A 26,063-nucleotide genomic window follows, 5' to 3' on the forward strand; every position below is an offset into this window, starting at 1 on the left:
CCTGGAATGATACTTTAGGGCTTATCATCAGTTAATTACTTAAAGATTTGTCGGTCTTCTTTATGAGCAATCTTATCAATATCTGACTGATAAAGAAAGCTGGTAGTTTCGATGAAGCATTTTGAACCTCCTTTTTATATAATTAACCAACAGACCTGGTCATGGTGTTTAACAGAGAGGTAAAATATTTACTAGTATTAAGTTTTCAGTTGAAAAAATGTAATAAATTGTTTCGCTAGTAAAGATTTATCGATTAAATTCCTAGAAGTTTTCTTTTTATTTCTTAAAATTTGTTATAAGCATTAAATTCAGTAAAAGTTTAGCAAAATAAAAATAAAAAATTCAACTATTTTAATAAGTTTTCTTAAGATTTTACTAATACTTTTAAAGCATGAGTATTACATAAGAGAATTATTAATATTATGACAGTTAAAGAATTATTGATGTTATGTTTGTTTCAATTGGAGCATGTAGTGACATCGCATTTGTTGATTTCTTATCAATAAATTAAGTTTTTTTGATTAACGAAAGAACAACTTAGCAATTTTGTATTGCTTAAAATTTTTTAATATTTTCCACAAAAATAAAAGAATATTTTGTTTGCAAAATATGCAATTATTGTAATTTTATGCAAGAACATTTTGTCAGTACTTTAATTGTAACAAAACGAATGATTAACTGGTCTTGAAAAATATTAGTCAGTACTTGAAAAATAATAGTCTGTACAGGACTCCTTCGAGTCAGGGAGAATAAGAAAAACCTGGAATTGTTAAGGAATTTTAACCATAATAAGCTGGGAATCGTCACAGAAAGTTGCAACTTTTTACAAGAACCTGTTAAATAATGAAAACGAGTTAAATAATTCTAACATCTGGTTACAATAATTTTATTAAATTCCACTTTTTAGTAAAACTTTTTCATGTTTCCATTATGATTCTGTTACATATTTTTGCTCACAAAATCTAATATTTGATATTACAAATAAAAATAAAAATTCCTTTCTCGGAAATTGAGTGGATTATAGTCTTGCCTTTAAATTTTTATAAAATCTTTCTCTCTGATGGAACTAATACGCATTTGTGTTACATGGAGAGGGAAACCACGTAACCCACCCATGGTTAGCCTCACTGCAAGGGGACTCTAACCCATGATCCGTTTACCACTGAGAATATTTTCCGTCAGCATTGTGGTCGGGTGCGGAATTGGTATCGACCAGCTATGACTGGGATTCGAACCCGGTTCACCTCATTGGAAGATGAAAGCTCTCTGAGCCATCACAGCTCTATCAAACAAATTAGAATTAAAAAAAAAAAAAAAAACTTTTTGCGCTTTTAAAAAAATTGGCCCTTTTAACGCGTCTAGTTACAAGTCTGTAGAATGGCCCGCATGGTATTTTTTACTACAAGTAAACAGCTAATAATTTGCGAACGAATTATTGCACCATCTATCATCTAACTCTCTGTGTATTTTGTACACACCTTCATAATTTTAAGTTTTAATAGTTTTTTGTGCAGAAAAACAAAATGCCGTATAAAGTTGAATACTCAAAAAGTAGGTGGCAATGATTTTTTGATATAAAGCGATTTTAAAGCTTGAAATGTTATTTTTAATTAAATTTTGGCAGAATAACTCATTAAAAGTAAGTATTGCTAAAATTTATTTCAAAAATCAAATAATTCTAATAGATGTACTCCATTTTATTAGAAAAAGAGTTGTTTAACTTTTTCCGGGGATTACACCCTCTTATCCCACTACTCTTACTGTGATCGTGTTTGAGAAACAAGTCATTTTGGAATCGAACAAAAATAAATCAAACTTTGTTTAAAATTTTAATTTATCCATGTAATTAATTCCAGACCATCCTTCCGATCGCCCTGCTCGGAGTATATTTTCTACAAATATCTCATGGCTACATTGAGCCAAAAGAACCAGAAGAAGAAATCATACTTTCTACAGATTCAAATCTAGGTATTGATCTATTTTATTTATGATGAAATATTTTATTTTTAGATGTGTTTTAAATTCTATATAGATTGTTACATAGTTAGCATCCTTAATCTATATTTTTACAAACTATGTCAAAAATATAGCAAATACAGTCGGATCCTTATTTAACGAAGTCGCTAAATCCCGATAAGTTCTTTATATGGAAAATTCGTTAAATAGAAAATCTCCTTTTAAAATACTTAAACGACGCAATGTAAATTTATAAACACTAGACATAATTAAAATAGCAATTGATATACCTTTATCTCGTAAAGTAGTATCTACTATTTATTTTATAAATCTTAACAATCTGCATGGAAAGCAAGAATAGGGCAAAACATTATCCAGTGTTACACTATCGTACAAAACGCATTTTCAACTAAAAAAAGCTAAATTTATGCGTAAAATTATTGCTGCATTTAATTATTAAAAAACTTTTAAGCATACATTGTCACATGCTTTCTTAAGTTTAATTGCTATTGATAAAATCCGTTAATTTTGTCTGAGTTTTTCGTTTGAAATGCAAACAAAAAGGGATTTTACTTCTTTTTTTAAAAGTTAAGTGGCTTCGAAAATCAATTCAAGGTCATTTCCCCCGTGAAATGTGTTAACAAGTATGAAATTGACTGAAATATTTTGGGAAATAGGGAAAGTGAATCTCAAAGAAAAGTTCGTTAAATAGAAATTCACTTCTCTTTGGAAGTTATTTTACTAAGAAACTTCCAAAATGCTCTAGGTTCCTCGAAAAAACTCGCAAAATAGAGAAATTTACAAAATGGAACTTCGTTAAATAGAAGTCCAACTGTACATTAATTAAATGTTGCGAGTGTTGAACGAAGATGTTTTCTGATAACATATGCACACGTTATTCATGGGTGAAGGCGAAATTAAAACAATCAAAACAAGTTTGATTGCCGAATAAAATTAATACTTAAATACACAAAACTAAAATTCAACTACGAAAAAACTCAAAACTTAAAAAACAGAATTAAAAATGAGCAGAAAACTTTTGTTGTATCCGAAATGATTCAGTTGATAGTGATGCCATTACTTTTGTTGCGTGTGACTCTCTCACAAACTCGACGTTGACTGGTTCAATACATATATCAATCTACAAACACGGTATTCTTTGAACACTGCTCTTAAAATGCATTTCTAAAGTCCTTGTCAGAAATAATAATAAACAATTGTGCACATTAGGGATTATGAGTTAATAAAGCGAAGTAAAACGAAAAATGTATCAAAACCAACAAATCACCACGAAAGAAAGTGGGACTGGAAACATCGAATCCAATTTAGTTGCCTGATAAAACGTAGAAAAGTTTCAAATTCTCCGTGTTTACTCCTATAATCAAACAGATTTTTATGTTGTCAGATGTTCTTTAAATTTCGATAGCGGATGTTTTTCTCTGCTTATTATTTTTTGCGAAAATTTACTTGCGACCTTTAACCAGTAAGTATTTTTGACTTAATTATTCCCATGTATAAAGATATATGTATTAAATGTAGTCATTACAGAACACTCTGAATGTAGAGGCAACAGAAATTTCTAACAAGAAATTATCCCCAGTTTCATGTAAAAAAATCTGCCTGAATTCGCGTCAAAGGTTTTTTAATTAAATTTAACATTCTTCATATTTATTCTTTATGTTCATTCGTTAAAAATTCTTTATTAACTTCGACTCTTCCAATGCAAAATTGCTTACGATTATTTTTTTAAGATGGCTTTATATTGTATATTGTTAAATTACAGCTTATTGCTATTCAACATAGAAATTCATTTGTATTGCAACTTGTTTTCACATTCCCTCCAATTTGGCTAGCAGTTCAGCTACCATCTTACCGCATATTATTAAGGTGTATGTATTGTGATAAAATAAGGATGCAACGATAATTTTGCTAGTAAAATATTTTAGAGTAAATAAAGTTTTGAGTAAATTAAAGCTTTGATATAATTTTTTTTTGGATCAAATGGTTCCTTCAAGAATACAATAAGCTCAAAAAGCCCATTAAAGTGTAAAAGGTTGAACACCTCTGGATTACACACATGAACAATACAAACAGAAGTTGTTGCTTAGTAAACCATTGATTAAATACTACGTCTACTGTTGCTAATGTCTACTGTTCTAGACCAAATATTTGTTAAACGCAGAATCTGACACTGTTGGAAAAAATACAATTAAATTTCCGCCTTCCACATCTAAATGCAAGGAGTTAGCTAAGAAATTAGAAACTTCTCTTGGTTCAATAAGCGTTAAGTAATAATGTATTTCAATCCTTGATTGTTGTTCGTCAAATAATTGCTGAAATTCTATGAAATGTAAGGAAAAAAAACTTATAAACTTAATGCCAATGGTTATTTAAAAGAATAAAAATAATCCTTTTTAACAGTTTTTAATTAATTTTTAATTCTCTGACTTTTGTTTATAATTTATAATTTAATAAGTTCGACCAACTCAGTTTAACGTGCTCTCTGATTTCACGAGCTGTTTCAGTCTCTAGGTTCTCCTTATAAACAAGTTCGATTAAGCAACAAAAAATTGGAATATTAATTATAGATATTAATAGTACTTACATTTACATAATTTACTCATTTCGTTGTTTATCATGCGAAAAAATGCATATGCACTCGTTTTTTTTTTTTTATCGTGCATCTTGTTATTTACATTTCCGGTGAAACAAAAACCTGAACGGCTAGATACATTCACAAGTGGTATTATCTGAAGCAAGACAGTCTCTCTTCTTTTTTTTATTTCGTTATTTTACACGGATTATTCTTTTAGTAATGTTTTAACAGCTGATACGTTTACGTTGTTTACTGTCAGTTTTCGAAGAATTGATCGCCAATTCAACTTCTAGTTTTCGCAAGAGTTATGTATGTCATGGTGTTTATTTTGTTTATTTGTTGCGTTAACGGGAGTACAAAATTAAATATTCGCAGCGTAAGTAAGTATAGTTTGTTTTTCGTTTTTTTTTTACTTCTTTTTAAACTCCATTCTCTTAGTTAAATAACTTTTTGTATTTTGTGGAAAACTATAAATATTTCAGAAGAAATTTTCATATATTAATTTAATTTTTCGATTTGCCAATTATATCTGCAACACTCGTAAAAAATATGTAAATAACAAAGAAAATTAAATATTTTTTAATTTATTTCCTTTTTTCTGATAGTAAAATGGAAATAAATAAAACTGTTCATATTGGTACGAAAAATGTGAATTCCAAAAAATAAATTTATACATCGCATAATATCTTTTTCCTATTTAGTTAAATATAGTTACCTACAGTTAAATATAGTTTCTATAGTACCTATAGTAGTCTCCTTAATGAGAGCGTCACTTTTTGCCATAATATCTATTAAACAATTTAAGAGAAAAAAATTCATGCATAAAATTATAAAATTTATTCGTCAAAAGATATTTCATACAAATATAACAATTTAAAATTATTTATTATTTGTAAATAATTTTATTGTTTTTATACATTATGCAAACTTTTACATAATTTTAATCAATTTAATTTTCTAAGATAAAATCAAAATTTTTTGCACAAACAGTCGAATAATTTTTTTGAAAAATAAAATTTAAATATACGGCATTTTTGGAATTTTATTCAGAAATTATCCCGTCGATTAATTACGTAAGTATCCAAAATTTACAACATCCAAAACTTATGAAAAGAAAAAAAATTTGTTTAAACTAAAAACACGAAGAAAAACGTTATCTCTATCTAACTGCATTAGTTAAATTGTTATAAGAAATATAAAGCAAAAAGACTATCAGCAAAAACAAAATTTTTAAGTACTTATTGAAAGGATATTTTTTTTTACTTGTGTTTCCAAATCATTCAAATACTTAAGGATATTTTTATATAGAGCACTTTTTAAAATGTGCATTATTAGTTTTACTTTCTAAAGAAAATGGTTATTGGAAAACTATTTAAATTTTAAGAGCATGTTATGCTTGCAATATCGATATTTTTGTAATTTTATCTTTGAATTTTTTCATAATTATTCATAGAAAATGTTCTAATCGAGAAATAAGTAAATAAATGCACTGATTTGAAGCGATGATAATTATAATCGTTAATCGAAAAGGTGTTGGAAGAATGCGCACAAATAACAAAATATGTTAGGAATAAAAAAAATTGGATTTCTTTTCACGTTTTTTGAAATTTAAAAGAACAATTCACAAATAGCTATTCTTTGCAATTTTTTTTTGCTTGGAATAAATTATATTTTTAAAAAATAATTCATATTAGAAATTATCTGCTGCTAAAAAAAATTAATTCAATAATAAAAATAATAAAAATGTGAGATAAAATTTAGTTAAACATACTCTACAAAATTTTCTGTTAACTCATTAATATTTCGCTGTTAATGTATGTTAATGTTGGAAAGTTAAATTACCCTGCATTATTTTCTAAAAGTGTTTTGTTTTGTTCTTTCAGGAAATTCTCCATTGCAGTTTTCCCTTGGAGGGTGTCCAAAACAGGAAGGAAAATGTCCGCCAAGGTAGAATTCTACTTGAATTTTTTTTTTTTTTTTTTAACTATTTCATAACAAAATGTACACAATATTTTATTAATCTCCAGTTAGTGACCGGTTTATCATTGTATGTTCAAATTCAAAACAGCTTTATAAATATAGTTTTATATTATAGACGCATTCAAAACAGCTTTAAAAATTATTCTAATAATAAAATTTTATACTGTTTGCTTTACTTTAATAAAATTTTATTTCTTTTAAATAGAAAAGGATAACTTGTTCTTTGCTTAAACATATATTTATATTATTATTTCCCCTATTCTCTCTGCACATTATTTATGCCTCCTTTTGTTAAACATAGATTATTGTATATCCGCTCCCTATTACTAAACATAGATTATTATACATCCGCCCCTATTATTAAACATGGATTACTGTATATCCACCTCCTATTATTTAACTCAGATTATTATATATCTGCGCATTATTATTACGCATAGATTATAGTATATCCACCTCCTATAATTAAACATAGATAATTGTGTATCCGCCCCCTATTATTAAGCATAAATTAATGTTTATCCGTCTCCTATTCGTTCTGCAAACCCATTCTCGTAGTTAGTTCTCATTCATCATTGTTTGTTTCCCGTAAAATTCCATAAAATTATTTTGTTTATGAAATATTTAAATTATGATTGCTTTATGTAAGCACATCTTGTTAATATGTTAAGTGCAATGTCATGTAAGGATATCTGGATCAACTGTGGTTGGAAAAAATTTTTCACCTAGGAATACAGAATGTGCGACACTATAGGAGGTAATAAATGTTAAGTAATTGTACTTTATAACCACATATAGTGATATCATACAGCTGTTCAATTGTTATATCTCTAGACAGTTGTTATATTTATACTATTAATTATTTATACTTTTCATTTAATTTTTAATTTTCTTTGACTTTATCCATTTTTTAAATTTTTTTTTTTGCCTGCCTTTCTTTCTGAAGTAGCGAGGCGGTTTCTATTTAGATCGCGAATTAAAAAAGTTCTGAAAAGTTCTTATAAAAGTTCTGAAACGACAGAATAAACGTATTGCTGTTTTATATTAACTGGGTCATTTCGTTTGCAACGTTGAATATATTCCTTACATAGCTGTTCATTTACTTTAGGGAACACGTGGAAAATTATATATTTTCCTTTGGTGTTTTTATCAGAATTTTTGCAAGTTGCAATCGTGCAAACTGGTCTTTCGTTAAGAATTTTAAATTTTTGTAATTCACTTCAAAAAACTGAGGAAAGTCATTATAGAAAACAACGAATGTTTTGGAATATGTCACAAAAAGGAATGCCACGATATTAGTTAGAGCTAGTTAGACAGAACGCTCCGTTCTTGAAGTAAAAGTGCCGCCGTGACGTCACAGGAGAAAATCTGAGGTTTCTTCCAAGGAGTGAACCAGCCATTCTATTCTACCTTTAGCCCTGCTTTGCGCCAGTATTTTTTTATCATAATACCGCACTTAAAAATAAAAGATTCCTCTTCGTGTGATGTAGCATTAAAAAATATCAAACAGTAAGTAGAAACTCTTAAAATATTTTTTCATGGTATTTTTCCAAAATATTTAACTAAACGATAAATATTTTTGGCCTGCCATTCAAAAAGTTTGGAAACATGTTGAAATTCGTTTAGCTTCATATTTGTTTAAAAAAAATTTTTTGTAAAAATTAGCTTCCGAATTTTAACCCCTTAACGATCGGTTAATTTTCAAGAAAACTGTCATAAAAGTGCCTATTTTTTTGGATTTTGTATTTGTATTACGCATTTGATTAGTGCCATCTGGTGTGTAAAATGAGAAATAAAATTTTTTCCGGGAAAAAGAAATGAATTAGTTTTATTTTTACTGACTCGTTACTACTGAACACTCCAGCCCGTCAATATCACGGGAGCGAGAAATAGAGGGCGAAACCTCAACCCGTCATTTTCTCGGGAGCGAGAAGGAAGGGGTTAAATAATATAAAATATTATCATGTATATATAACCTAAAGGTATCTCGCTCGATAATATTTTATACAAAAGCAAAATTTAATGATGAAAACTAGAAAATAATGTTTAAAATTGTACTTTTAATAGAATCGTTTGCTCCTAGTTTTATTTTCTTCTCAGTTTTAAATGTGCAAAAAGACATTTTAATTTCTCAGTAAAAATATGCTTACTGATGTTTTCTTTTTTACAGCTTTCAAGGTACTCCTCCCTTAATCTTAGTATCATTAGATGGATTCCGCCCTGATTATTTGAAAAGAGGTTTTTCCCCCACTATCAACCGAATTGCTCAGTGTGGTGCAAGTGCTGACTATATATACCCCGTATTTCCTTCCAAAACTTTTCCTAATCATATCAGTATTGCTACGGTAAGTTGAAAAGGATGAAAACTCAATGGTTCTCATTGACTGGTTCCTAATTTAACAAATTCTTCTTCACATTTTCTACAATTACTTGTTCCAAATGAAAAGAAAATTTCAGGGAGCTTTCTGAAAATTATCAGCCTGATTCCCGTTTAATTCTGATTTTTTAAGGACATGTCTGATCATTTCTTTGAGCATTTCTGGGTGAAAAACTGATTAAACCTGAAATGAAAATTTTTAAAAATAAATTTTCTTTTCGTGTCTACTGTGACTGAATGATAAATAATTTGATTTATTCGTAAATTCGAAGTATTTTAAATTTGCTTTTCATAAAGAAAGACACATTCAGAAGTTGAATTTGACCTGCATTTTAGTTCTTTCCAAGGTAATATTAATTTTCAATATTTCATCGACAAAATTATTGAAGAAGTTCTGATTAATAAGGCGCTCTGTGCATTTCCAATTTCCTGAACCAAATCAGAAAATAAATTTAATTTCAACGAAAAGAAGAAAAAAAATTCCACACTGAGTTTGAACCTTTATAATATGTCATAAGCCATTTCAGTCAAGTTTCACACCAAGATATCACAATGGGTGGAATTTTTTTTCTGTTCTTGCAGAAATGCTTTTTTTTCTTCTTTTTTTGAGTGTATGGGGGGATCAGTAACTAAGGAACCATTCAAGTGGCTTCAAAGTAATCAACTAACATATTCAAATATAGCGTTTCAAAACCTGTAAGAAAGTTTTGTTTGAAGCCATTTTCTTCGGATTTCGGAACCTTTCAAACAATGAAGATTTCTTATTTATATAACATGAAAATCTGATAATTTGATCAGAAGTTTTTTAGATTATTCGTTACATTCTTCTTATAGTATTTAAAAGCGTTTTCTAAAGAATTAATTATATTTTCGCAGGGTCTTAATCCAGAATCTCATGGTATAGTGGATAACACCATGTACGATCCGATAACTCAGAAAAGGTTTGAAGCCGGAAATCCAGATTTCTTAAATCCCATGTGGTACCAGAAAGAACCGGTAAGTTACAAACAAAGTAAATGGAGTGTAAAACTCAGCAAAAGTTTTAAAATTTGACTTCTATTTTCTTTTTTTTTTTGTAGATATGGGTAACTGCTGAAAAACAGGGTAAGAAAACGGCTTCGTTCTTTTACTTAGGATCAGAAGTTAAAATTAAGAATGTGTTACCTACTTACTACAAGAAATACGTTTCGTGAGTACTTTATTCAATTTAAAATAGCATCTCTATTAAACATAAAAAGAAAATGGTCAAAAAATACCTAAAAAATGCTTTATTTTCGTAAAGGTAGAAAATCCAGAATTTTCACCCATGATTCAATTAGTACACTTTCTACTGTATTTGAATTAAAAGGATGAAAATTCAATGATTACAGTGTATTGTTTATTTTTAGAAAAACGAGTTTTAATGCCAGAGCTGATCAAATACTGCATTGGTTGGATCTTCCTGCTGCTGATCGTCCTAGTTTTATGATGCTTTATGCAAATCAACCGGATAATGCTGGACACTGGCATGGACCTAACTCAAAAGAAGTGAGGAAGCTGTATCAAAATTTATCTTTGTATTGTTTTATATGATGATATGTTTTAATGGGTGGTAAAGATATCGCCAAACTATTATTAACGCCAGTGATGTAATTGTCGCATAAGCCTAAAGAAATTTTATTCTAGAAAATTATATAAAACTAACTGTATGAGGCCGGGATAGCCTGGTCGGTAGGGCGCTGGGCCCATGTCCAAGAGTTCGTGGGTTCGATTCTCGACGGCCGAAGACTCCCCGTGTAGTAAATGGTGACTTATGCACGTTAAATCTGTCGAGTCGCAAAGTCCTCCATGTTCCGATAGCAAATCAATACCTCTGGGGGTACTGATCCAGGAATTTCCTTGTCTTCTGGATTGGTTCAAAATTACAAGGCTACGGAGTTGAACATTAGTAGTCGTAAACCCAAAAATTGGGTCGGCTATTCAACGACGGATATAAAAAAATATAAAAAAAAAGTTAACTGTATGTACAATATATATATTCATTTTTAACTTTTGGGGTAATTTTTAAATTTTATGAGTGCTAACATCTAGTGTAAAATAAGCTATCTCTAAACATACTACAAACAGTCTGGGTTTTGCCACCTGGTGTATAGATTCAGAAATATAATCTTTTTGAACGCGTTTGTTTGAAACACTCCAGCTGGGAAATAACACGGGCACGAAAGATAGAGGGCGAAACTTCACCCCGTCATTTTGATGGAAGTGAAAAGGAAGAGATTAATTAATTGAGGTAAATGATATATTTAATAGTATGGTCTTGTGGTAATAGGTAATAGGCTCTGTAGTAATAGATATCTAATATATTAACATACAGTAGTAACAGTTTTAGGACCCCAACGTGACTTTCGTCAGACATAAGTATTTTTCATAAATGTGTTTTGTTTAGAATATACGCTGAATTTTTTATCAAACTTATTTTATGATTTGGTAAATATTATATTTAGCAATTAGTTATAACTACACTTCACTTTTTGCATTGTTTTTCAAACATAGAATGACGTGCGTTTCGGCGCTTACTATTCTGTGTTTCGCCATTGGAGAAGGTATTTCAGAATAGAAACGATAGTATGGATCGTTTGTTTTAGTTCTATTCATATGCAACAGCAAAAAAAGACCATTTTTTGAATTTTGAAAAAAATTTATTTTAAGTGAAAAAGTTGAAGAAATATGCTAAATTAAGACTCGAAAAGTAGGATATCAAAAAACTATTAAAATCTAAAATTTTATGAGATTCTTAGAATTGTGTTTACTGAAATATTTGTCAAATGCAAGGAAATTATTAAAAAAATTAATAAGAAGATACGTATTCTCTTTTTTGAAATCGCAAAAAACTTGACATTGCATTTTCTCGCCAGATGGTAAAAAAACAAACAAACTTCAAGCTTTTCCTCTGACAGAACTGACAACACAGAACAGTTGTTGTTTGTTAGTTGCTGACATTCCTCACGATGTTGATCTAACAATCATTAATAATCCTATTTTAATTTTATTCGCAAATAAATGATTTTTAATTTAGCATGCTCCTTGCTTTTTTTATTGCATTATTTATGTTGATTTGGTAAATTCGAAATTTATTTCACTAAATTAACTTCATCAGTTACAAACTTCTTGCACTTTCTTAGTCCAAGCTAAAAACGCGAAATATTAGATTACTAGGAGGCTCCGCCCCCTGCTCGCTAACGCTTGCCAACGCCCGAGAATCGCTACGCAATCCTATGTGGTTCACGCCGTGAACCATGGCTCGCTGCGCTCGCTCGCCAATGAACACAATGTTCTAGCACAAAGACATAGTATACTATCATCAAAGACATAGTATTTTATCATCCAAGACATAGTATTGTACTTATGTAGAATTCTATCAATGTTCTTATTGGCTTTTAAAAAAGTATATTAGCTATTTAGATTGTACATAGTGAAAAAATCAAAACATTAGCTAAATGAGAAACATATTAGCAAAATAAATTATCAAATATTGCAGTTACTCACCTAAATTCAACTATATGTGTATAATAAATTAGTTAATGCTAGAAATTCTGAAAGTTTCAGAAAAAAATTTTATTACTTAAAAATATTAACTTTAAACCCTAACTTTTCCTCGTGAGATAATAACCCTCAAAAAGTCTTTCATTTTCAAGAACACAAAAATTTGTTTTATCGCCAAATTAAATATTTTTTGGTGATCAGCATTATTGAAATCAATTTCTATATTAATTAACATTTGTGATAAAGTACATAACATTTTAAAACAAAATAAGGATGTTTTACATACAATAAATTAAAATGCATGGCTGTTAGCATTACCCGAGAAATACCACGTGGAGGTCGCCATGCTGCATTTCTAATCGGGGAGTTTTGATTTTGGCAGTTCTCCTTGCCTACTGCCAATAGAAGTTTCAATTAAATGTTTTCCAAAAAACATATTTTTCTGCAAAGCTCTAAGAAATTAACACTAAGCATTTAGAATTTCTTTGAAAACACAATTATAGATTTGGCATCTTGGAGCAATTACTGAAAGGCTGTCAAATGACTTAACTCTTGACAGGCCAACATAAAGTTGTCCATGACTAAAAACTTGTTTAGTCAATACTAAACTGATTTTCTCAAAAGTCTTACCTTGTGACTTATTAATAGTCATGGAGAAGGCCAGCCTAATTAATTCTTAATTCAATTTAAATTAAATATTATCATGTTTTTAGGGCATGAATCTGAATTGAACAACCTGATAATGCTCACTCTGGTTATTGTTTCCGTTTTTAAAAGCGCTATATGTTGAGCCACCTCATGTGACATTTGCCATGTGACATATTTAGCAGCAATCATTGGTCGATTTTCTAACGTTGCCATTCAGGGAGTTGTAATGAGGCTTTTTTTTTTGGTGCCGTGTAAGAGAAATATATATATAGATGAACCGAAAGAAGGTGATTGCGCCATTTCTTTGTTCATGTCAGACAAAAAGTTTATTGATTTTATTGAAATTACATACATTTGCTGACTTGTGTGCTCAATATAGGCTTATAAGTCATTGTCAAGTAGAAAATACAGATAGAACAATTCAGAGAAAGACATCACAAAGAATACATCCAGGGTTACGGCGGGATTCAGACAAAAAGTTGCACAGATGTCACGAGTCGTTGCTCGTCGATAGCCTGTCACCATTTCATCAACAGCAACGATGATCTCACGAAAAATCTCTTTTTCGGTCCTATCTACAACGTTTGGGGTGTGCAAATATTGTAATGTTGCATGCCTTTTAACGAAAAGTATAATTTCAGCACAACCGTTACACAATGCTTTCCATAAACAGTAAACATTTGATGACAGATAACCGAATAAATAATCTTCTGCCACTAAAAACCGTACAACTGCGCGTTGTTCTGTTCCGGACACATCCATTTCAGTACCACTTTAAATTAGCTTTAAATGCCTTCATGCGAATGAGTTAGTAAATTATACACAATCTACGGTTCATTCCTTTTACCATAATTTTTAACACTAAGGGGTGGTGCTGCTATAGTTACTGCATTTCTAAAGCTTTAATCGGCTCAAGTCTTACGCCTTAAAAAGAGAACATTGGATAACATTAATAAACTGTTTCGATTTCTAGTTGAATAAATTTCTGCGAAATGATTTTAGAAATAGGTTTCGATTACATAGTAATATAGTATTTACTACTATAGCTGATATACCGTTATTTTTCCATATGCAAAACGAATTGCTGTATTCATTTTTTTTCCTCTTTGAAATGCATCGAAATGAGTTTACAACTGTTTAGTAATTTTAGTTTGTTTATTATTTTATGTACTTACAAGGAAATAGTCTGTTGTGTTTAAGTGAGATTTTTCCTCAAATAATCTATTGCACTTTGGAAAATTTAATTAAATTCCTCACTGTTGCTAACCAACTGAGAAGTATATAAATTTTTATACTTTGATACCAAAAATTTCCTTTAAACATATCATGAAATGTTCCCTTACAAATTAAAAGTGAAGACGTCCCTTTTTTAATCGGAATGTTTATTCAACAGGTGAATCAAGCTGTGATAAAAGTGGATCAAATGATTGAAAGACTCTTCTCCGGTTTACAATCCAGAAATTTGTTGAATTGTGTCAATGTCATCATTATGTCCGACCACGGTAAATGAGGAGAAAAGGAATCTTAATTTTTAATTTCAGAAACACATATTTGAAATTAATTGTGCTTTTTTAATGATTTTCTAACTGAAACTTCTATATTTGTTTCAGGTATGTCAGACATTGATTGTAATCTCGTTGTTAACATTGGAAAGTACATTAATGTCTCGAATACAGATTCATTTATGGGCCCTCTTGGCAGAGTAAGCCCCAAAGACAGAAGTGATACTAGTAAGTTTTCAAGTTGGATTTAAACATAGTTACAAATTTTAACCATTAAATTAAGAGTTGAATATTGAATCTGAGAATCATATCAATGACTCGTATATTTGATTCGATAATTCAAATAAGCTGTCCTAATATGTTCAGTTAAATCAGTGTTTTTAATTATATTTACTGAAAATTTGCTACAGCATTGATTTGAATCAGTAATGTTGGTCTATTTATTTAAATCCTTCGAATTTGTTATGAAATTTGAAGAAGAATCGTTAAAACACGTTTCGAAACATTGATTTCAATTAATCTTTTGAAATTATTTATGTAATATCTGTTATCTGATTTCTTTCAATAACACAAATGAAAAATTTTACAACACTGAATTGAATCAGTAATTTTAGCCTGTTTATTAGAATCACTTGCGTTCTATGACTGATTTAAAAACTGCTTTGAATCGATAATATATGATCTTTCCAATTCAATCAGGTGATTATGTTCGGTAATTTGAAAAAAAAATCGGTTATAACATAATTCGACTCTGGTTTTAATCACTGCTGATTTATTTTAACCTCAGTAAAGGGTCAAGCAGAAAATCATGTTCACTTGCAAATTCCGCCTTTTTATACTTATGAATTTCAAGATGCTATAATGTAATCAGAACGGTAACCTAGTTCCATGAAGCATCTTAATCAAGTTGTATCAGGTTATAACATTTATAATTTGAATAACTGAATTAAGTAACTTGATTTATAACTTATATTTTGGTTCAACTTTAAATCTCATGATATTAAACTTATAGCAGTGAGTTTTTTGATTATATTATTTAATAACTACTCTAAAAATTACAGTTCTAATTATTGGAAGTGGATGTTTTTTACGCAATTTCTTCATTGTTATTTTTACACTAAATTTTTGCATTTGTCGTCCTCTATAGATGCTATCAATAGTATGATAGAGAATCTGCAGTGCCAGAGCGAACATATGAGAGTATTTCCTAAACAGCAGAATCCAGTCAGATGGCACTATGCAAACAATGACAGAATCGAACCCATCTTCTTGCAGATGGATACCAACTGGAATGTTGTCGGGTGAATCCTTTATGATGTTTACATTGATGGCCTACATTACTTTGCCATTATTATATATATGTTTATTAACATCACTTTATCGATGAGTTCTATAACTTTTAGTACATTCTATTACATTATTCTATTTGGTACAGTGAGTAAAAAAAAGAAAGGCGTCACCTTGAATAACTTTTGATCTAATGATCGAGTTTTTACATTCTAGGACTCAATTTTAATGGTTCGAGGGGGTGACCTCAAATTAATTAGTGCAGGCAATATTTTAAGTAAACGAAATTAGACACAAATACGTACTTCGGATTACGATTCGGATTACTGATCCCAAGAATATAGGGGTAGCCGCAATCTAGGAAATATGGTCACAATAATACGGTAATAAAAGACTCCAATGCTTGCAGCCATTAAAGTCAATTTTATTTATTAATTTATTTTTGAGCGTATTTCACCATGTCACTTGAAAAATATAATGTTGTTAAAATAATGTAAAAATTTATTGAAATTGAGAAAATTGATATTTAAAATAAAGTAAAAAAGTTGTAGATTTTGCAATCTAAATTTGTCGACTATTATTAAATAAAGTAATGAAATATAATAAATTTCTTGCATGGAATTTTCTTTAGGTAAACGAATTTTATATTTGTGTGCAAAAATCTTTTCAAAACACTTTAAAAAATCTCGAAATATGGCGAAATACGCAGAAAACAAAATTAACATTAATGGGACCAAATTTTAGACTGTTTTCCTGACCAAACTATGGGGACCATATTTTCAAAATGTTCCAATTCCTATAATTTGTGGGTCGGAAATCCAAATCCTTCGAAAAGAAGGTATGTTTATTCGTCGAAAGAAGGTATGTAAAATATCGTCTGCACTGATTAAATAACATATTTGAAGTCACTCCTTCGAATCATTAAGATTGAGTCCTAGAGCATGACGATCCAATCATTAGATCAAAAGTAATTCAGGATGGTCCATTAATTTTTTTTTGCGCAATGTACGCTGAAATTCTGTAATATTTTTAATATGTTATAAATTGTATTGTATCTGTTTATAGCTCTGAAGTAAAACCTGGAGATGAAATTTGTACTGGCGGTACACACGGATACGATAATTACTATCCTGAAAGTAGAGTAAGTTGATTTATTATTTGCCGATTCCGCAATCAATTCGATAATGTGAGATAAATAATGAAAGAAATTAAGATAAATTTAACTAATTATATTAATATGAACTATATTGTCTGAACTATATTGTTTTTGTATTTCCTAAGAACTATTAAGGTATTCAAATTGCAATATAATCTATTCACAATTTAAATTTTTCAGGCTATGTTCATGGCAATGGGTCCTTCCATTAAACCAAACCTCAAAATCAAGCCTTTCATCAATACTGAGTTATATGAATTGATGGCTGGTAAATATCATTTTAAAAGAAAAAAATGCTTCTTAATGCTATTTAGATCACACATATATTAATTATTTTTTTATTAGAATTGATTAACATAAGGCCTGAGCCTAACAATGGAACTCGAGGAAGTTTACACCATATTCTAAAAACGCCAAAGAAGTTGCCAAATCAACAGCAGCATGACCCACCGGCTACCGGAGTTGTTCCAACAGACAACCAAGAATATCACTTCAGAGTCTACGCTGCAGATTGTTCTTGCGCGCAGGTATTGTTATCTTAATGCGTTAAAAAATTGATACCCTATAGTTCTGAGGCAACTATTGAAAACTATATTTTCAAATTTTCGTGTTGTATATATAACATTGTGCGTGTGAATATATATATATATACACACACGCAATGTTATCTTCATAATATAAATTTGCAATTGGTTATTCAGGGGATTTCACTCTTTCGTATTGTGAGGTATCTCAAACAACTAAATTGCAAAATTAAACATGATATATTTCGTAATGAGCGTTCATAATATATAGTAAAAAAATAAAAAAAACGAAAACTGCTCACATTAAAAGACAGAAGCTACCATTTTGAGCGTTTGCCTTTCCAATGAGTTCGAATCCCAGTGATGGATAGATACGAATTTCGCACCCGGCTACCATCGACCACAGTGCTGACAAAAAATATCCTCAGTGGTAGACGAATCACGAGGTAGAGTCCCCTTGCCGAGAAGCTAACCATTGGAGGTTTTCCTGTTTTTCCTCTCCGTGTAACTCAAATGAGGGTTAGTTCCCTTAAAAAATCCTCTAAGAAGGCAAATTTCTCCCAATACTTGATCCAGGATTTCCCTTGTCTTCTGGATTGGGTTCAAAATTACGAGGCTGCAGAGTTGAACGTTAGTAGTCGTAAACCCAAAATTGTGTCGGCTGTTCAACGACGGTTATAAAATAAAATTAATTATAATTTAAACATTCTAGTGTTACTTACATTTCATATTTTTTTCAGGCTCATAAACAAGTGGAGGTGTCCGATAAAGCTTATAGGCGAGATCTTCATCTTCCCTTTGGCGTTCCATACAGCGCACAAGACAACAATACACTTTCCTTGCTGTACAACGAAGACAATGTAATCGGATATGATAAAAAATATAGAATTCCTCTGTGGACATCCTTCAATCTCCAGAAAAAGGTAAAAAAATGCATTACGATGTAACGCGATGCATTAACGCTTTCTGGGGCTGTAATTTAAGAACTGTCCCGCTTAATTTGGGTATTAATGCAAACGACTATAATTGTAATTGCTTTTTTTCTTAAATTACGCAAGTTTTAAAGTTTAAAGAAATGCTGGGATAAAGTACATTTTTTTTTTAATTTTGAACGTGCATACGATTACCATACTATGGTGCGCTTTGACTAAAATGTTAATTTTTTTAAATTTTTTGCAAAGGGTTACTTACTTTTTTGTTTCGAAATTTAGACTTCGATCTTGAATTCCAGTTTAAAGCTTAGGCTTTCATTTCGCAATATTTTTGTATGACTGTATGATGTCGAAGTCTTTTGCTGGGGCTATGGATAAGTTAACAAAAGGAATATTATTTCAGATACTTTGACTATGATATCCAAATAGATCCAAAATTACGCTGTGTCTATACAAATATTTTGAAATTCGAATTTCACTTTTGTTCTAATCAGAAATACACTGTCACACGTAAAGAAATTATTCGCCAGTTAGATTGGCTAGTCAAGTCTCCAGGCTTCAACTCAAATGATCTTGACTGAGAGTGTGTGTAAAAGCCCTTGCCGAATAACTTCACGGACTAGAAACCAGAATTGCTGAAGAAGGGGAAACGATTTCCACAGAAACTTCAACTGCGTTATTCCCACTATGAAATCACGTTTTTTGTCTTACATTCCTTTAAGAGAGAGTCATACCACCTAATGATCCTCTTTTTTTTTTTTTTTGATCGATTCTGTTACAAATGGTTTTTACATTCTGACCCTTAAGAGTAACGTACTATCATGCGCGTGTTTTACGACTATTGAAGTTTTGTATTATATCGATCAATGTTCATAACGAATTTCGTTCAAATCCATCTACTATTTTCAGTGATAATAGATTTGGAGATTTTTAAAATGTCTCCAAGTTTATAGTTTGGAGATTTTTTAAATGTCTTGGACCTGAGACTCAAGAACGAAATAGGATTTTATAAAATAGTTAATAATTCTAAAAGTTTGTTTTCAATAATATGTTAAAATAATTAAAATTGAAAAAAAAAACAACATTTCTTTTCAACTTTTAGTTACTTTTTGCTTCAGTGTCGGAATGCTACAATGATTACTTTCTTTATTTGCTGCATTTTAGAGACATGTTTCCAAAGTGGGTACTGTTTGCTTCACCGGGGATGCCAGATTACCATATGAGGACACAGCAAAATGTGGTGATTATGATAACCCCGTTGTTAGGAATATGACGATCGTCCAACGACCTCTTTACCCTATAAGTAAGTTTTCAAAAAAAATGAACAGTTAATCTTGAAAGTATAGTATGTGTCTAAATATTTTTCTTACAATTTAATTCGAAGAAATAATTTTACAATAACCATTTTTTTTAAAGTTTAAATCAATTTTATTAAATTTGATAAGATATTTCTGAATAATATAGTAAATGGTAATTTGTCTTTGCGCAATCCTCTATTAAATGAATCCATTAAATTTGCGTATTTAATCCAGTAAAAATTAGACTCTTTTCTTTGGAGAAATCAATACCAAAGATTTTTCTCCATAGAAAGCTTTGCTATGTCCTAGTATCTGAAAAATCTTCTGTTCTTCTCTGTATGCTTCCCTCCTATTTTCAGGAAAATGATTTGTTATGAGGGTCTAGCTAATTCATATATTCAGAGGAGCTTGCTAATGAGACATTGCTTCTAATGTATGTTTCCATAGAATTGAATGAGAGCAACTGCGAGACGGTCAGAAAAATATTTTCCAAGTTATAAGGGTTTTGCATGCAAACATACATATTTGTATTTTAAACTTTTTACTCGTCTGATATATCTATCAAAAAAGTTCGGTATTGTTTCCTATGTATTTTTATGGAACTATAAGCGAGTCAATTGAACGAATAATTCGAAGCGCTTTCATGTATAAAAAGTGCTATTTTTGATACGATTAATGTACACTATTTACTTTGCTATATAGGGACTATCTGAAATGTGAGGTGATTCCAATGAAAATTTTCATACTGAATTGAGTTAGATAAAATACAGTTGATTGTATAAATAGGTAGTCTTCAAGTTATATGGCTTTTCTTCCTAATAAAGGCAATGCCTCATTTGCCTATATATCAATGTAAGATGTGTAAATATATTCAAGTACAAAATTGTACTCTGTACTTAAAAGGTTTATAACTTCCAATCTTTTAATTTGATCTCTCATTCAACTCAGCGTAAAAACTTTCATCAGAAACAATACCTTAATTGTTCAGATAGTCCACAGCCATTATTTATAATGACATAATAAAGCTTTCTGTGAAAAAATATCTTGGGTATTAATTTCTCCAAAGAAACACCTTGCTTTTACTATGATTACAATAATAATAATCATTAGACAAAATATCGCATTTAGTATCAATTTTTATTCTATACAACAAGTCATAGATGTAGTTGATTTTTTTCCCTTATTTATTTTTAAAACTTTTCACATAATAGAAAAATTATTGAGAAAATTTAAAGATTTTTTCAAACATTTTCTTCCAAAAATATTCTTTTTATTAAAATGTAGATTTTAGGAGAAAAAAATTTATTATTATATTTGGGAAATTCTATCTTTTCTTTACTATTCTGAACGGATTGTTTTTACACTTCATACCAATTAAGAGATCATAACGTGAAATCCATATTACAGCTCTAGATGACGTTGTAGTTATTTATACTATATATTAGAGCATTCTTACAGCATTCTTCTCACGCACTTAATTGCGCTATATGTTAGAGCATTCTTTTCTATAACGATTACGAGGTCATAGAGTGAAATCCATATTACAGCGATAGATGACGCTGTATATATTTGAGCATTCTTATAGCATTCTTCTCTCGCACTTAATTGCGCTATATGTTAGAGCATTCTTTTCTATACCGATTACGAGATCATACATATTACAGCGATAGATGACGCTGCAGTTACTAGTAATATATGTCAGAACTTTTTTCCCATACCAATTACGAGATTATAAAGTTAAATCCATATTACAGCACTAGGTGACAGTGTAGTTACTTGTAATGTAAGTTAGAGCATTCATTTCCATACTAATAACGAGATCATAAAGTAAAGCCCATATTACAAAGCTAGGTGATGCTGTAGTTACTTGCATATGCTAGAGCTTAGTCTTTTTATTATATTGTAGATAAACATGTATTCCATAAATTTATTCTTATTCCTTGAAACGTTGTTTGAGGAAATGAATGCTTCAAAAACCGTTTTAATAAGTCGAATGATACATTCATTTCCTAATTTGAATTTTCACATTACGTAGGTTTCTCAGAGTCTGCATCCGCAATAGAACAAGGTTTACATATTTCAAATTCTATTCCTAAATCACAGAAACACAGTTATTATTTGGAAACAGAAATGAACCGAATACTCAACGGATGGGCTGCACAAAGTGGCTCTCTGAATGTCGTGATGGGTCCTGCTTTTGATGTGTCTGCGAATGGTTTGAAACCCTCCATAGGAGATATCATGTGAGTATAATTTACCATACCAGTTTCGGTCAAAGTTAACATATTGACAGCAGAGCGGTAGCGTAATCATAAATAATAAATAACAAATAATAAATCCAAGTTAGGTAAAAGAAGTAGACAAAAAAGAATTATATTTCAACTACTTTGATGTGCTATTCGGTGCTGTATATAATTAATTTCACGTTAATTAACATTCTAACTTATGGGGAGAAACTAAGCTCAACTTTACCACGCCATTTTGCTTACAACTATGAGCTGATGCTGACGTCATAGGTCACATGTGTAGGTATCCGAGATCTTCTTCTTGAAGTTACTGAAGTTCTGTCTACATCTAAATCGTTATAAAGAATTACTAACTAATTAATTGCAAACGGTTTCATGGTTAGGATTGGTTTTTGCAAACGGATGCTATGAGATATCATTTTCAGGGATGCCAACTTGCTCCGCTTTGTGAAATAGTTTTTCTAGTGGTAACGAAATTTAAGTTATTTTCAGTTTAGTATTTTTCATTTTAAGTAATTTTGTCACCACTACATATCAAAAATTATAAGTATCATATAAAATGCAACATTAAAGCATTCATCTACTGGTTACTCTATTAAAAAGTAGGCGTAACTATCCTTCTTTAACGAATTTTACTATATAATTTGATACCACTTTATTAAAAATATTCCAGAAAGCGGAGCAGTTGGCATCCCTGCATTTTTCACCATATCACGTTTACTTAAAGTTAACATTTTGGTTGCACACTGTTGCCTAATTAGTTGCAGCTAGCTAATTCTAAAAATAGCTGACTTATTGACTGCAAAGGGTTTGAAATCGTCAATAAGAGGTATCACGTAAATATAAATATTTTATTACATCACTGCTGAAGGTTACTACTAATTTTGTAAAATATTTTTAAAACTTCTCTTAAATAAAATGCATTTAAGACGACGCTCTTTCAACAAGGGAATTTTTTTAATCTGTATAATATATATTGTTCAAACTCTCTAATTTTTAGAGCTTTATTTTAAAGCGAGGTTAAAATAATTTGGGTTAATAAAAAGTTAGACAAAAGTAGGTAAATATGGTATAAATGAATGAGTTGAACTCAAATTGCGGAACTATCCAAAAGAAAAGCAAAAGTAGTTCCTAGAGTTGTCAAGTGTAGAACGCTGGATGTGGGGTATCTTAGTAGTTTTTAAAAGAACTGTCCTTAAGTGAACTGTATGAAATTGTACTGAGTAAATTTTTATAATAAGTATATAAAACTATTGCAGATGTATCAAGTATATTCCTTTTTTAATGCAAATTAATGAGAGTGTATTTAATTCCTTCTAACAGGAAGCTGCACGAAAAGTATGGTCCGTTAGTAGTGCCAACGCATATATTCGTAATAGCAACTTGGTGTTCTGAACGCATCGATTCTCTGAAACATTGTGAACCATCCAGATTGGAGACGAAAGGATTCTTATTACCAAATGACCCTTTTGTTGAGAATTGTGAAGTAAGTTGCGAATCGGTATTTTGTAAATTTAGAATTATGAGTTTGCATATTACAAATGGTAGTGTTCCACAAACAAAACTGAAAAAACTATTTCTGATTACTCTTAAATATGGACAATCTGTTTGACCTTAGTATTTATTAACTTAGGAATATACAATTTGCTTATTTTTCTTAGGAAATTATAAGTACTATGTTATTCCTTATAAGTTTCCAAATTAGTTACAAAGTTAGTCAACAAATGACGCAGCTGATTGAATAACGTTTTCTGCTGCATTTCAGAATATTTAAGTAAAAAATATTTACACAAAATAATGCTAATTTTGATCACTAACTGCTCCATATTGTTGTGTAGCTTTTTCTACCTTGCAGGGCCATCTGTTGAAGAAGTTAGTTACTAATTTAGAAACTTAGTGAGAAGAAGTAGCAAGTTCCAAAGAAAAACACAACGAACCGTGCATTTGTGTCTCCCTCAGTTTTTCTTTAATTTTATTTATTTATTTATTTATTTATTAATAATTAGTCATCTTTGGGACACTCTATTATTGAGTTTGCTTATTGGAAGAGCCGACATTTCTGGTGAAAATTATAAAAATTAGTTTTAGAATGCGTAGAAGGTTCAAGAAAATATTTCTCTGACTTTTTTCCTTACTAAAAACAATAACTTCAAACCCTACCTCATAAATTTATTATCGCTAATAAAAAAAAATGTTTTCTCAGTCCTATAACCTTGCACCAAACATTAACATAAAGCATAGCTCAAATTACGCATTTGAAAAACCGGTAAATTGCTTTAAGTGAGCGTTTGAGAAAAAAATTAAAATAACACATAATTTAAGCATTTTAGAAAATTCTTAGCATTAAAATTTTTAAATTTCTAGAAAATACTGCCCAAATAGTTTAGGCGGGAGAGCAGTCTAACGTTTGGGCCGCTAGTTTATATTAATTTGTTATTATTTATTATAAATTTTGTAATAATAAATATTAATTTGTTATATTAATTAATGAATTATTAGATATTTAATTAATCATCTTTGCGTTTTTGGATTGGACATTTAAGAAAATTCTTACCTATTATACTATTGTTAATTTTTCATTTTTCAAACACGCGTTTAATGAAATGAACATAATTATTTGAAGGAATGGAGACAAAACTTAACTCGTTTTCATACTAATATTATGGCTATTTTACTTTAAAATAATTAAATACTGAATTGGTTACACCGTAATACACAAATCACTTTGTACAGTGATCTGAAAAGAAAATGTAAAGGCACAAAAACGCATTTTTAATGAACAAAAATTTTTTTTTTTTTTTTTTTTTTTTTTTTTTTTTTTAGGGATTCGAATTTCTGATCTTCAAATTATATGAGAGGTAACCGCAATCTGAAAAATAAGTTTCTTATAGTGTACGTAAGAAAGTAGTTGAAAATTCTTTAAACGTTAACTTCACTCTTTTTGTACAATTATAAAATTTATTTATTTAAAGTTGGTTCCATGTAAAAAATAATTTTAATAATTACTTTTAGTAATAATTATTTTATTTAATAAGAGTTGAAAAATTTTGTATTGAAAAATATACAAATTTTAATAATCTTATTTTAAATTTCAAAGAAAAAATAAGAGGGAAATCGGTCGAATAGTTTTTGAGTTATAGAGTTTTAAAATAGCCTTACGTTTCTTAAGAATTATTCGACTAATTTTGTCTCCAGAATTTTTATAGGATCCTGTTCGTTCGAATATGATCTTTTCCAATCTCTTGATAGCCTAAGATATTCTGATGATTGGGAAACGTTCTATGAAATGCATTATAAGTATTTTTCGTAGAATCTATGTAGATACGCTCCCTAGCATCCATGATCAATAAAAAATAGACTTAAAGAAAATTTTCAGTGCAACCTTTATGTTAAGCGTTGAACAAGAAATTGAGTAAGTGCATACCTTTTGTTTCTAGATTGTTCCTGCCTTTCTGCATAACATTTTTGTATTTTTTGTCAGGCGATCTTTAAGTGCTTCTACGCTCTTAGCTTGATTAAGTAAATATTATTTATGATACGATAAAATATCATAAATGAAGCAAAGAGCACTGATTCCACTTATGCACGGTATTTTAAGAATATGAAACATAAGAATGCTTTTTGAAAAGGCATTTATGAAGGCAATTATATATAATCAAAAGCGATCATAGAAATAAACTTCGATGATAGTATTCTATTGTTCATAAGGAACTTTGCATTTGTCAAGAATATGAAATAAAAGAATATCTTTTAAAAAATTATACAATATAAAATACTCATATACTCGTTATTTTCAATATTATTTATGTTCTTAATAATACTTTTTTTTTAGATTCCCAATGACATGATTGAGAGGAATTCAGCTCGAGTTGTGGATATTGAAAATTTGACTGGGCTCTCATTTTTCACGGATCTGCCAACTTATGACGCAATCAGGTTGAGAACTGGAATTCCACAAAGATCTGTCTCTTAAAAATTACTTTATTCCTAAATCCATGTACAATCCGTGAACTTTCAAAAATAAATTACATCATTTTTA

At 29.8% G+C, this 26,063-nt stretch overlaps 2 protein-coding genes across 3 annotated transcripts in view; one reads left to right on the plus strand and one right to left on the minus strand.

Moving 5' to 3' along the window:
• Window positions 1-4,726, minus strand: part of LOC107450274 (phosphatase and actin regulator 2) — a 189,959-nt gene extending 185,233 nt beyond the window's left edge. Inside the window, exon 1 of the mRNA XM_071180087.2 lies at window positions 4,562-4,726. The gene's annotated coding sequence lies outside the window, so the exon portion shown is untranslated. The remainder of the gene's footprint in view (window positions 1-4,561) is intronic.
• On the plus strand, window positions 46-26,063 carry LOC107450284 (ectonucleotide pyrophosphatase/phosphodiesterase family member 1). Of its 2 annotated transcripts, XM_043041581.3 has the most exons (18): window positions 46-179; window positions 1,857-1,968; window positions 6,436-6,499; window positions 8,703-8,877; window positions 9,786-9,905; window positions 9,989-10,098; window positions 10,298-10,436; window positions 14,473-14,581; window positions 14,690-14,809; window positions 15,729-15,882; window positions 16,934-17,009; window positions 17,205-17,292; window positions 17,370-17,551; window positions 18,289-18,471; window positions 19,645-19,783; window positions 21,814-22,021; window positions 23,348-23,510; window positions 25,857-26,063. In XM_043041581.3, the coding sequence occupies exons 1-18, from the start codon at window positions 162-164 to the stop codon at window positions 25,995-25,997; spliced, it is 2,301 nt and encodes a 766-aa protein (XP_042897515.2). In that variant the 5' UTR covers window positions 46-161; the 3' UTR covers window positions 25,998-26,063. The 2 variants fall into 2 exon arrangements, with proteins under 2 accessions (XP_042897515.2, XP_087016650.1); XM_087160524.1 differs by lacking the exons at window positions 46-179; window positions 1,857-1,968 and adding an exon at window positions 4,684-4,932.

The sequence above is a fragment of the Parasteatoda tepidariorum genome, chromosome 1 (genome assembly GCF_982258835.1).
Source record: "Parasteatoda tepidariorum strain Cologne lab strain chromosome 1, Ptep-v5.0, whole genome shotgun sequence".
In the NCBI taxonomy this organism is placed as follows: Eukaryota; Metazoa; Arthropoda; class Arachnida; order Araneae; family Theridiidae; genus Parasteatoda; species Parasteatoda tepidariorum.